This window comes from Poecilia reticulata, unplaced genomic scaffold, assembly GCF_000633615.1.
Source record: "Poecilia reticulata strain Guanapo unplaced genomic scaffold, Guppy_female_1.0+MT scaffold_256, whole genome shotgun sequence".
Classification (NCBI taxonomy): Eukaryota; Metazoa; Chordata; class Actinopteri; order Cyprinodontiformes; family Poeciliidae; genus Poecilia; species Poecilia reticulata.
The window spans coordinates 209,084-220,530 of NW_007615040.1; the positions used below are offsets into that span (position 1 = coordinate 209,084).

The following is an 11,447-nucleotide window of genomic DNA, read 5'->3' on the forward strand; positions in this document are numbered from 1 at the left end:
GTAAATATTATTACTGACTGTGCATAATGTGTTGACACAAAAACATCTACAAGTCTCTACTAGGAGTTGTACAGTCCGACTCCCCCTTTTTACAACCAAACAGCCACTTTGCTGCTGGCTTGTTTGCAACCAGCTTCTGAATTGAATTCTCCTCTGAGCAGTTTTRTGGTAAGTTTTTCAATATTACTTTGATCTTAAATGTGTTTATTGAAAAATAAGGGCATTGTTTTGTGCCCATAGTAATCCTGGTTATTTTGGGGCAAAACAGATATTTTTAATAATTGAGGTYATGTCTCATTTTGTATTATTTTYATCCAGCCCACCGCTCCAGGCCTAAGTATGAAATCCTGTGAGATTTGAGTTTTTWAAATRGGGCKGGGCCTGTTGTTTGGTCTGGGAGAGCATATGGTGGACAAGGAAGTGTAAAGCTGGCTGCTCCAGGTGGGCTTTAAATTGTTGTGATATGTAATGTTTCAATGTCAGCGTTCAACGTTGATTCAATGTTTCTGGCTGACATTGATTCAATGTGGTTTCAATCATTCTGTGCTATCTGGGTAGACTCCTAGAAAAAAATCATATGACCCAGCTTTCCACCAGCACTTAAGAGCGCCACTTGTGCACAAATCTGAGGCTCTCATGAAGCATGAAATGAGCCTCAAAAATCATTGTGCACTCGTAATCAGATCTGTGCGTAAATGCAGTTTCATCTGTATCAGGCGACTCGTGCGTACTTGTAGGAGGTTTGAATTCATAATTATCAGATTTGTGAGGTTGTAGTTWAAAAAATTGTGTAGAAATTTTACGTTTGTAGAAATTGTAATTGTGTGTGTACTTTTATTTGATCACATATTTACAAATTACGCACATTTTCTTTTTACGGTTTACAAATCATGTTTCACAGATACAACTATCCAAWGTTTCACACAAAGATGCTTACGCAGATTACAAATCCAGTATTACATTCGCACAGGTATTTTGAGACCATTTTCACTCCATATAGATGCATCTAAAAGTTGCAGGTACCCCTGATCTAAACGATAAATAATCTACAACTAGAATGTAAAAATACCAAGAAATTATATTTTGATCTATTTTATAATAGAGCGAAATTATACATATTTTTCGTTACAAATCGTAGTAGGCTTCACATACTGAGATGACGCTGTGGTGACGCAGCTTCGTAATGACGTTTGCTTTCGTTGTGTCTGGATGAGACTCCTGCATCCAGCTATGGTGTCGGTCCTGAAGCTGCCCGGTCGCCAGATGAGGACTTTGCTGCACAGCGACTGTACATCTGGCTGCTTTGCGCCTCACGACGGGTAAAACAAAGAGGCGTCCCGCACGGCTGGCTGCTGGGGAGGGCAGCTCGCGCATCTGTTGCCTGGGTGAACTAACATCACGTTAGCATTTAGCTAGCTAGTTTGTGACCTAACAATGAGCCTGTTTTTCATATGTGCCAATGTCATGTCGTGCTTTCGTTCGAAAGCAGTTCTTCACTGATCAAACGTCCACGGCYCGACGGGCTGCGCTCAGAGTGGGACCAGAAATGACTTTTATGCAACCTTAAAAAGGCAGATTTTAGGCTAGCACCGTTTTTTWWAAAATAATTGTGGGCTATGCGGTTACTGCAGAGCTTAGCCGCATTGCCGGCAAATTTGGAGTTTTTGATTCCCAGTTTATCTAAATGTGTTGGAAATTAACAAAACCGATGGCTATAAGCGAGTCAATAATCAGCTAGAAGGCCGWACTGTCAATGGAATCTTTCCTGCAGATTGCTCCCCATTCTCTGGCTATTGTACTGGCCAGAGATGGAGGTGCTGAGGCATCAGCTGCAGCTGGTGTGTCAGAGAGCGACSAGCTTCCGAGGCACCACACTGGTTATGAGATTTTTGCCGATTTTAAAGCGGAAAACTCTCAGCAGCATATATGGAACCAGCGGATTACTGAAGCTGTGTCGGAGACCTTCTTCCTGGGATGGATAGATGAACACGTGCTACTGATCCAGGGAAAAGAGGACCATCTGGAGGTGCTAAGAGAGGGATGGATGCGGAGATCTCTTAACCCTCCGCGGGGCTTCACCATCAAATGCTTGGGTAAGGCCTGCACACTCTCCTGGGTTGTTCATTCCGGTCAATTCAAAAATATTTTCTTAATTCTTAAGGAAGACTAATTATTTTCATGGCATTGCAGGATTTTATGCACAACCTCAAACAAAAACTGCTCACACATGCTCGTAAAATGACAATTGTTTTTATATGTTGATATCAATGCATTTATGGAAAGTATTGGGCAGCTATCTTACATTATTGGAATTTAATTTAACTAGAATTTTTGAAAAGATTGCAGCCTCAGACTGCCCTGCAGGATCTTATAGTACATAGGTCATATTCCCTATTTTAGGCAACTTGGTAGGCAGGGGCGCCACAAGAAATCTTGGGCCCAATGACTAAAAATTAAATTGCCTCCCTCCCTTCGCAGCTGCTGTTACAATTTCTTGAGTCTATCTGRCCCATATAAAGCGTCACAATTTTAAAGGCTTGCAACTGCCTTGCTTTCATTGGTCCAATGCACAATATTCACTAGTGAATTTTACATGCAACAGTTCACATACTGTATGCAAATAGGTTGCTTAAAATGTTTTCTTTATTAGTTTTTACTCACTGAAATGTCTCTCCCCATCAGCAACAGTCACAAGCAATGTGCAAAATATAAATTAAGCAATCCTGACTTTTCAAAAAATATGATGTTGCATTTTGTTCAAACCGCAGAATATAACTTTAAAAAAAGTTAGTTTTTTTTTCAGATTTGTTAAAGCTGTCACAATGTCACGACAGTTTGCTATGAAACAAATAATCTGTGAAAAGATCAATCTCCTCCACCTCCTCCCTGATCTGYTACTGCTGTCAAAAGTAATGCACCATTCTGACCAAAACCAACCAATCAGGACCAGGAGGAGGGTCTTGTAATTGACAGGGCCCCCTTTTTTTTCTATTCCTATAAGAAAAAGAAACATTTTTGTGGGAGTGCTCCCTGTCGGTCAAGGGCCCTTGGAATTGTCCCATCTTTTCTCCCCTATTCGGCGCCCCTGTTGGTAGGAGAGGTCATTCCTCCAAGACCAAGAAATGCTGAACCGCAGTTGTTTTTTAATGCYTTTTACACATTGCATAGCCATATCCTGAAATTATAATTCCCAGTTAAATGCTACATTGTTTTCCTTTCTAGTCAATTTTTGGGGCCTGTTTGTTGTTTTCTGTGATGGTTTAATCATTCTCAGTTTTGAAAACTGTGTGTTTGGAAATAAATCAAAGAATTGCCAAGTTTTCACTCTACAGTATGCAACTTTTAAAAAACTGTTGTTTACACATTTGTTAAAGGTTCATTATTATGAATCCTATAGGATAGGTCTGTAGGTTATGCAAAACAAGTTCATTACTTTCAATACACAAAATCATTCACCCACTCAGCTCCCTAACGAATGTGCTGTTTTAAGGCTACGTCACGATGCAAATAAACTGCTTCTGGCCACACCCTGATAAATCAGTGTTTATATTTCCACCTCAGGCACATAAAAGTGGTTACAAGCAAGTCTCATTGTAGTGTGTCACAACACAAACTACAGATAATGATGAAATTACAAATACAATAAGGTTATGTCATGRAAGTTCTCTATTAAGAAGTGAAGACACTGGGKCAATCAGACAACAGAAATGCACATTTTGCCTTAATTTATTCAAGAAGCTCAAAACAGGTCCTTGAATGCTCCCAGAGTCTGACAGCGATCTTACACGGTTAAAACATGCTTCTTATGTCTTCACCATGAGGCACACTTTGTACAACGCTGCATTTCGTCAGCAACTTATACAGAGAGAAAACRCGTCTCACAGCTGTGTGCTTTCACATCAGGTCTCCGTGAAAAGCAAAGTTCCTTTTTCCTAAGTAAGTCGAAGCAAAAAGTTCAAGTTTAAAATKATTTTTTCTCAATAGTTGGTATACAACTTGCCTCAAATATTGATGTATTAAAAATTCAGGGGCATGTCACAGTCTCGTAGTGTAATATTTACATTTTGGGACAGAAAAAAAGAATACTTTGTACTTAATAGAGTTTTTTGTTAATCTTAGTCACTCAAAATGAATGATGTGGCTCTTTTTCCAGGTGATGTCTCTCCCATCAGTATGTCCCCTATCAGCCAGTCGCAGTTCATCCCACTGGGAGAAGTTTTACTATTGGCTGTCTCTGCTATGAACTCTGCCCACAAGACTGTCACTCAAGAGGCTCTAACAGAACACCTGCAGACATGTTTTCCAGGTAACACAAGAGACAGTCAACACAATTYACTGGCATCTATTTAGATTATTCAATTTACACTTGGTTAAGGCATAAACGGCAAAAATATGGTATGAAATCTTGTAGAATGTTCAGTMATTTTACTTTATAGAAAAATCAGCAAAACAATGGATAACAAACATTAACTTGACAGATGAAAATTTTAACTTTGTAAAACAGTCAGAAATGCATTAAAATTGCATTCTTTGATAGACAGCTGTGCTTGCAATGAATCTATCTAAAACAGYCGTAGACCGTCTAATTTAATGACCAATCCTGAGCGTACATGGCATAGTACTCTCTCTTACACAAAAAAGTACTGTTAAAATAAATGGTGGTATGCAACAAGTTACAAAAAGTCGGAGGTGTATTACCAGGCAACAGTGTGTGAGGCTAACATGTGGTGGTGTGGACAGGCAAGTAGATTCTGGTGACCTGTCAGATCTATAATGCACAAGGGAAAATCCTTGTACAAATTCATCAAGAGTTGAGGAAATTGAAAATATTTTCTTGTGCAGTGATGTTGGTGGATGTATTGGGTGTTTTAATGAGTTTAAAATATATTTGTTAATTCTGTAACTTTTCTGATATTTTCTTAGGTGTTCCTACACCAACAGAGGAAGCTCTGCGCCACACACTTGGCTTACTGGTCCGGGAACGTAAAATTTACCCAACACCCGATGGATATTTCATTGTAACTCCTCAAACCTACTTCATCACCCCAAGTCTTATTCGAACGAGCTCAAAGTGGTATCATTTAGATGAGCGAACYTCTGACAGATACCAGAATCAGAAACAACAGCGGCATCAGCAAACTCAATGCATCTCTCCTCTTTCTGGCACCATAACACCATCCAATTCAGGGGGATTTCTTGATTGCACACACACAAAGTCCAGCCAAAGCCGCTGTGCAGGAGGTGATGATTTTTTTTACAGCAGTGGTTATCGTGCAGATGATCCACCCAGCCACCACACTACACTTCAGCGACGGTCTCCGAAAGAACACAGAGACGCATACTCATCACAGTACTCCCCACAAACACCTTCTCAGCAAGCAGCTGGCAACTCGGAAAAGAATCGTAGTTCCCTGGGAATTCCGTTTAAGGCAGACACCCTCACCAAGCACAGAGGAGGGCCTATTGGAGGAGGAGGATGTGGGGACCTAGACAAACAAACGCTGGGCAGTGCTACAGGTGGGAGAAAGTTTGGKTTGAAGTTGTTTCGTCTGAGTTTTAAGAAGGATAAGACCAAGCAGTTGGCTACCTTCTCTGCACAGTTTCCCCCTGAGGAGTGGCCACTCCATGACGAAGAGGAACCCAACCACTTGCCCCGTCACGTAGAAATGGAACTTATACGTAGAATCAACCCTGACCTTACGGTGGAAAATCTGGCCCGACATACAGCAGTTATGAAGAGACTTGAAGAAGAACGCACTCAGAGGAGCAAAGCATCATCAGCAAATCAGAGCTCCAGAAGTAGAAGAAGTGGGGGTAGGCACAGAAAGCAATCTCAATCCAAACTCAGTCGCTCACAGAGTAAGACGAGGGCATTCCGCTTTGAAACAACTGATGGTACCCATTTAGAGCTAGTTGACAAAGATTATAGAGGTTACTCTTCCTCACTTGCACGATCACCAAGAGAGCAAGCTCTGGCTGTGGAGCGTCAAAGAGCTCGACATCACCTTGCACACAGCATTCCCAACATCCTCGACTCATCTCATCTGCCTGTCACACCAGAATGGGATGTATCTGGGGAGCTGGCCAAGCGCCGCATGGAAATGCCTTTCCCTGAGCCAAGCCATGGTCCATCAACTCATTATTCCAAAGTCCACCGCTCACACTCTCATACCCAGGAGAGAAAATCAAGGAACGAACGCAGTAGCAAGGCTAAGGAACGTTCTAGATCTATGGACAATTCTAAAGGGCCGCTAGATGCTGGCTTGATTGGACCACCACCTGATTATTATGATGGCCGCAGTCATTATTTTACTGATGATTGCACTCTACGAGATAATCAAAGCTCATCTCACTACACTCGAACCACACCACCTTCATCTAAGATTGCAGCCGATTCTGCTGGTTTGGATGGTGCCAGAAATTATGAGAAGATTAAGAGTAAGGACAGTTTACCAACATACTCACCCATACCTCTATCTGCGTCCAACCCCTCTGAGGATTATTTTCAGTGTACTGGTAATTCTGAAATTGCTCTTACAACAACAGTTATATTAGGAACTCAAGGCAAAAACAGCCACAGTGGATTAATRGCAAACATTGCTGACAGGCAGACAGAGAGACAGACTTCCAGCCCTTCAAATGAGGATTTGTCAAATGTTGGACCTAAAGGTGGAAGCCTACCTCCAATACCTCTGTCTATCCCTGACCCTGCAACTTCAAATGGACAACCATCCCACAGTGCCTCTGTTGGCCAGGAGAAACACAAGGAAATTTTTAGTAAAGATACGCTCTTCAAGCCGCCTCCCAACCTCTCGCTGCCTGGCTATAGCTCCTTGAGGAAACCTACAGTTCTTGCCTCAATTGCTCTGTCTTCATCCTGTGATGCTCTTGATTCCCACAAAGGATTTGATGCTCCTAAACCACTTATAACAACTTTGTCTGTTCCCAAACAGGGAGTGGAGGCCACATCYAGTGCTGCAGAGAACTCTTTTGACTACTACAATGTCTCGGATGATGAGGAACTTGAAGATGAAGGGACTAAAGTTCAAAAGGGAGAGGGAAAACCTAAAGGAGGTGTTTCTGAGGTGGAAGGTTGTGGAATAGGGACCATGCAGTGGCTGTTGGAGAGAGAGAAGGCAAGGGATTTACAAATGAGATTTGAAAGAACCCTTACTTTCTCTGGTGTTCAAGGAAACCATTCAGAGCCCCGCCAGAGCCAGCATTCAGTCCACTCTGCTAGACTTGACAGTATRGACTCCAGCTCTGTCACAGTTGACAGTGGATTCAATTCACCACGGTGAGAGCACTGGTATTAATGCTTTCTTGCAAAAAGTTTTTAAATATATTTTTTGCATTTGTCTGCAAATGTTTAAGTATTATATCAACCCTATTCCTTATTACTTTAATATTATTTCTGTTAGTTTATTAAACAGTTTTATGTAGTCTCCTTTCCTACCAGATTCATACACACTCTCTTAGGGAGAGAGTGTGTATGAATTTGTTGCCAATTCCAATACCGATCATCCATGAATCCGATCTTTGCCGATCACCTCGAATGGCTGCTAATTTTTTGCTTTAGGTAGAAGTAATACTAAGTGATCTGGCAAAATTAAAAAAATTATCTGGCAATAAATTCACTTAATTTAGACATAATAGACATATTTTAATACATATCTAAAATCATTTTTTTAGTTGCATGCTGCATCTTTAAGCAGACGTTCAGCGTGAGAGTTCACTGTCTGGTGGAGGTTGAGCGGCGCCAAGTCTGAAATCTTACCACCAGTAGAGCGTAGCGGTGGTCCAAGAGCGAGATCAGAACCAGGGTTTTACACCACCAGCTCGAAAACTTGAATTATTTTTTGATTTATTTGTTTCGCTTTCTGACTGATGCTAATTCATGACACTCAGATGTCATGATGTCCTTTTTTTTYCTGCATTGAGCCTCGATTTAGCCGAACTACGTCAAGTGCTTGTTTTTTAAATACCATATTATATTCGTTGTGTTGATGCATGTTGACCCGTTTCACTCATGAAGTAATTTTCTGCCGCAACATGCAAACTTCCCCATTCACTCTGAGCGTTAAAGTTCCACACTGTTGCTTGTGCAGTGTGAAGGACAGAGGAGATGAGCTGCACAGGCCGGATGAGAAGTGAGATCAATGTGATGTGATCATCGATCAGACACTTTTTCACGGAAATCGGCTGATTATAATAGGTGGCCGATCGATCKGCACACCTCTACACTCTTTATCTTTGTGTCTTTTTTWAATTTCCTTATAGGAATATTATTATGTAAATTTGACATTTTTGAGCATCATGTTATAATCATCCAAAACATACCTGGAGTGTTGTCTTGATTGTTTCATGCATGTTTGAAACAATCCCCTCTCCTCCCCTCTCCCACTCAAATCCTTCAGACTAGCCAGCAAACACCGGGTGCATCTAATGAGCTATTTATAAGCCACATCCTAGTGCAAACCACAAACATTGTCAAAGGGTTAATAGACGAGTGATGATGTGGTGACTTCTTGAAGGCGGCGTTTCAGAATGACAAGAGACTAAAGCCCAATTTCAAGGTGTTAAATACATGCAGCATTTTTATAACAACTGAAGGTAACACAGTTACTTGATTGTGCCTAGAAAACACATTCTACTACCCCTGTAAATATACTGCGTGTTTCCTCTTGTTAAAACTGCAAATTTGTTTTACTGGCAAAACAGCTACCATGTCTGTAGGGACATCTTTTCATGTTTTGTGTCTGTCTTTTCAGAACAAGGGAGAGCTTGGCATCAAACACCTCTTCAATAGTTGAAAGTAACAGACGTCAAAACTTAGCCCTGAGTCCTGGACACCTCGGCACCACTACTGGCAGCGGTCCTCCTTTTTCCTTCCGTGCTATTTCAGAATCTGCCACCACCCAACAGGAGAAACTACAGAAGCCCACTACCTGCCTTGCGTCAATCACCAGCGTCTAGTACCAGAACTAAGGGCTGAGTGAAGCACAAAGTCAGTGAAAACGGACAGAAAATCCTAGAACCGACTGCTACACCATGAAACTGACAGACTGAACTAGGGAAGCTGTGATGGGTCAACCRTGGGAAAAAGAATCTAGAACAGTTCAGTTCTGTTTCTGTCTTGCAGATATCAAAATGTGCACTCATCAACAAAGACATGCACAAATGAACTGTAACCCACTCGTTAAATTCAGTCTTTTACACACCAGTGCTCTAGCATTTTTTAAATCATATATATTTTGKTTGAGGCATGTGTGTGTCGATGATATGTATTATCTGTAATCTCAGGTTTGTTGTTTGGTTTTTTTCAGTCTCATTTCTGTTTTTCCTGGTCTGTATCTCCTGCTGGTGCTACACAGGTGAGAGCTGTAGCTCTGCTGAGGACTGTTACTGATGCTTTTTCAGCTCTGGTGTCATATTAGCCACTTGCAGACACCCTTTAAGGCAAGACAGCAAGAAAAAAAAGATTTTTCACACATTGGTATATTTTGTGGTAATTTATCATTCATAAATCTAATTTCCAGATTTTCTGTAAAACTAATAATTTGTTGATCTTACACTTTTTCAGATAAATGTGACAAGTCTTCTAGGTTTGAAAGTATTAGAAAGCAATTTTTACAGCTTTCTAAAATGTGACAAATTTGTGGTTTTATTGCCTTTGAAACTATTTTTTTGGTAAAGAGAATGTTGAAGACAATTTTTACTTCTGCCAATTTGGTGCTTCTTAAACAAACTTCTTTAGAAAAAAGCTTATAAATTTGATGTCTAAAACCCAACGATTTAGAAAATGTTTGGAATTAGGTGCATTATTGTCATAAATAAGTAATCGTAAAGGAATTTTCTTTTCCCCCAGCACTGTCTGATCTATTTAGGAAGTGTACTAGATAACTATCTAGTAACAGAACCTGTAACACATTTATTACAACAATATTCAGGAAGGAGGCGGAGCCAGACGGTTAAAAGTAAGCCTTAGTAATTAGTTCTATTTTATTTCAACTGTGAATTGAAAAATGGATGTTATACATTGATGACCGCCTGTGTGTTGTAAGTAATGCACTACTTTAAGAAAATGAGACATTAAATTAATAAGGCATTTCAATTTATTTATATAGTGCCTATTTACTCAAATATTCTCTGAAGGCACTCTTTAAAAAGAAGACATATCAAACATTTTATATGCATAAAATGTACAGTTTCATACTAGCTAATAACTCATCCAGTTAAGTTCAATTTCTAATCAAAATTGGTGGAAAATAAGCTTTGTAAGGAAACCAAGTTGGTTGCTTGAAATCACTGACTTTGAAACACTCATCTCTCTTGAATAAACAGGTAGTGATGGTTTGGGTTGCAAACAACTATCCAAAGTGAACGATTGTGTTAACTTTGCGGCGATCCGTCATAGTGAGAATGGATACAGCAACAGTGGAGACGTCCTGTTTTAAATGGTATATAGAGCTTTTCCATTCATTTTACCCACTGAAAGCTTTACCAGGGTTTCCCCCTGAAAACTTGCTAAGCCCGGTGGTTGGGGCGCCGAGGCGGTCCACTGGCGGTCTACCGGGTTTTTGTATTAAAAAACTGCGGTGTAACTTTATTTGACGGGGGGTGCATAAGGCTGACATGACACTGTCATTAACATGAAGTCTTTATGAATGTTGTCATGAAGTGTCATTTGGTAAATAACACTTTTAATGCAAAGTTGGTGTAAAAGTTGCATTAAAAGTCCATTAAAAATGCCAACTTTACATTGTCATTATTTACCAAATGACACTTCATGACAGCAGTCAGACATTCATAAAGACTTCATGTTTATAACGGTGTCATGTCAGCCTTATGCACCCATCAAATAAAGTGTTACCAAAACTGTTRAGCAGTAAAAATATTACTGGGTAATTATATGTTATGGGAAAACATAATCAGTGAAATGCTGTCTAAACCCACAGCTAGTCTTAAAAACAAATCAAAAAATACAATTAAAATGAATATCAATTCCAAATAAAGTCAGCGGCTCCATCAGGCCCCAGACCTTCAGGGGCCCCATAAATGCTAACATTTTAACACAGATGTATAGATGTAGCATTTGTTTATTGAAACTATCAATGGTGCTGAATTTGATGTAATGGTTTCAGCACATATAAATTAAAAGACTTTAAAGTGTTTAACATTTAAATGTATGATTTAAAAGTTCAAAGAACAATATTTATAGTTGGATTGTTTTGTTCCCATAGCTACAATTTGATGCTGTGAGTTTAATCTTTTACTGTAATTATAACTTATTGGTTTTAGGTTGGTCAGTTAAACTACTCTCCCTCTCCCAGATCAAATCTAACACAGAAGCTGTTGGTGCTGCTGATGATTTTAGAAACAAAAGGGGTCCCTAAGTCAAATTCTGCTCCAGGTCTCATGCCAGCCTTGGACCGGCCCTGCATGAT

The 11,447-nt window shown here is 40.1% G+C and overlaps 1 protein-coding gene across 1 annotated transcript; it reads left to right on the top strand.

The window, feature by feature from the left end:
* The first annotated feature begins 1,182 nt into the window (after positions 1–1,182).
* LOC103460553 (storkhead-box protein 2-like) lies at positions 1,183–10,371 on the top strand. Its single transcript, XM_008402777.2, has 4 exons — positions 1,183–2,093; positions 4,154–4,306; positions 4,924–7,297; positions 8,772–10,371. The coding sequence occupies exons 1-4, from the start codon at positions 1,754–1,756 to the stop codon at positions 8,974–8,976; spliced, it is 3,072 nt and encodes a 1,023-aa protein (XP_008400999.1). The 5' UTR covers positions 1,183–1,753; the 3' UTR covers positions 8,977–10,371.
* Positions 10,372–11,447: the final 1,076 nt, after the last annotated feature.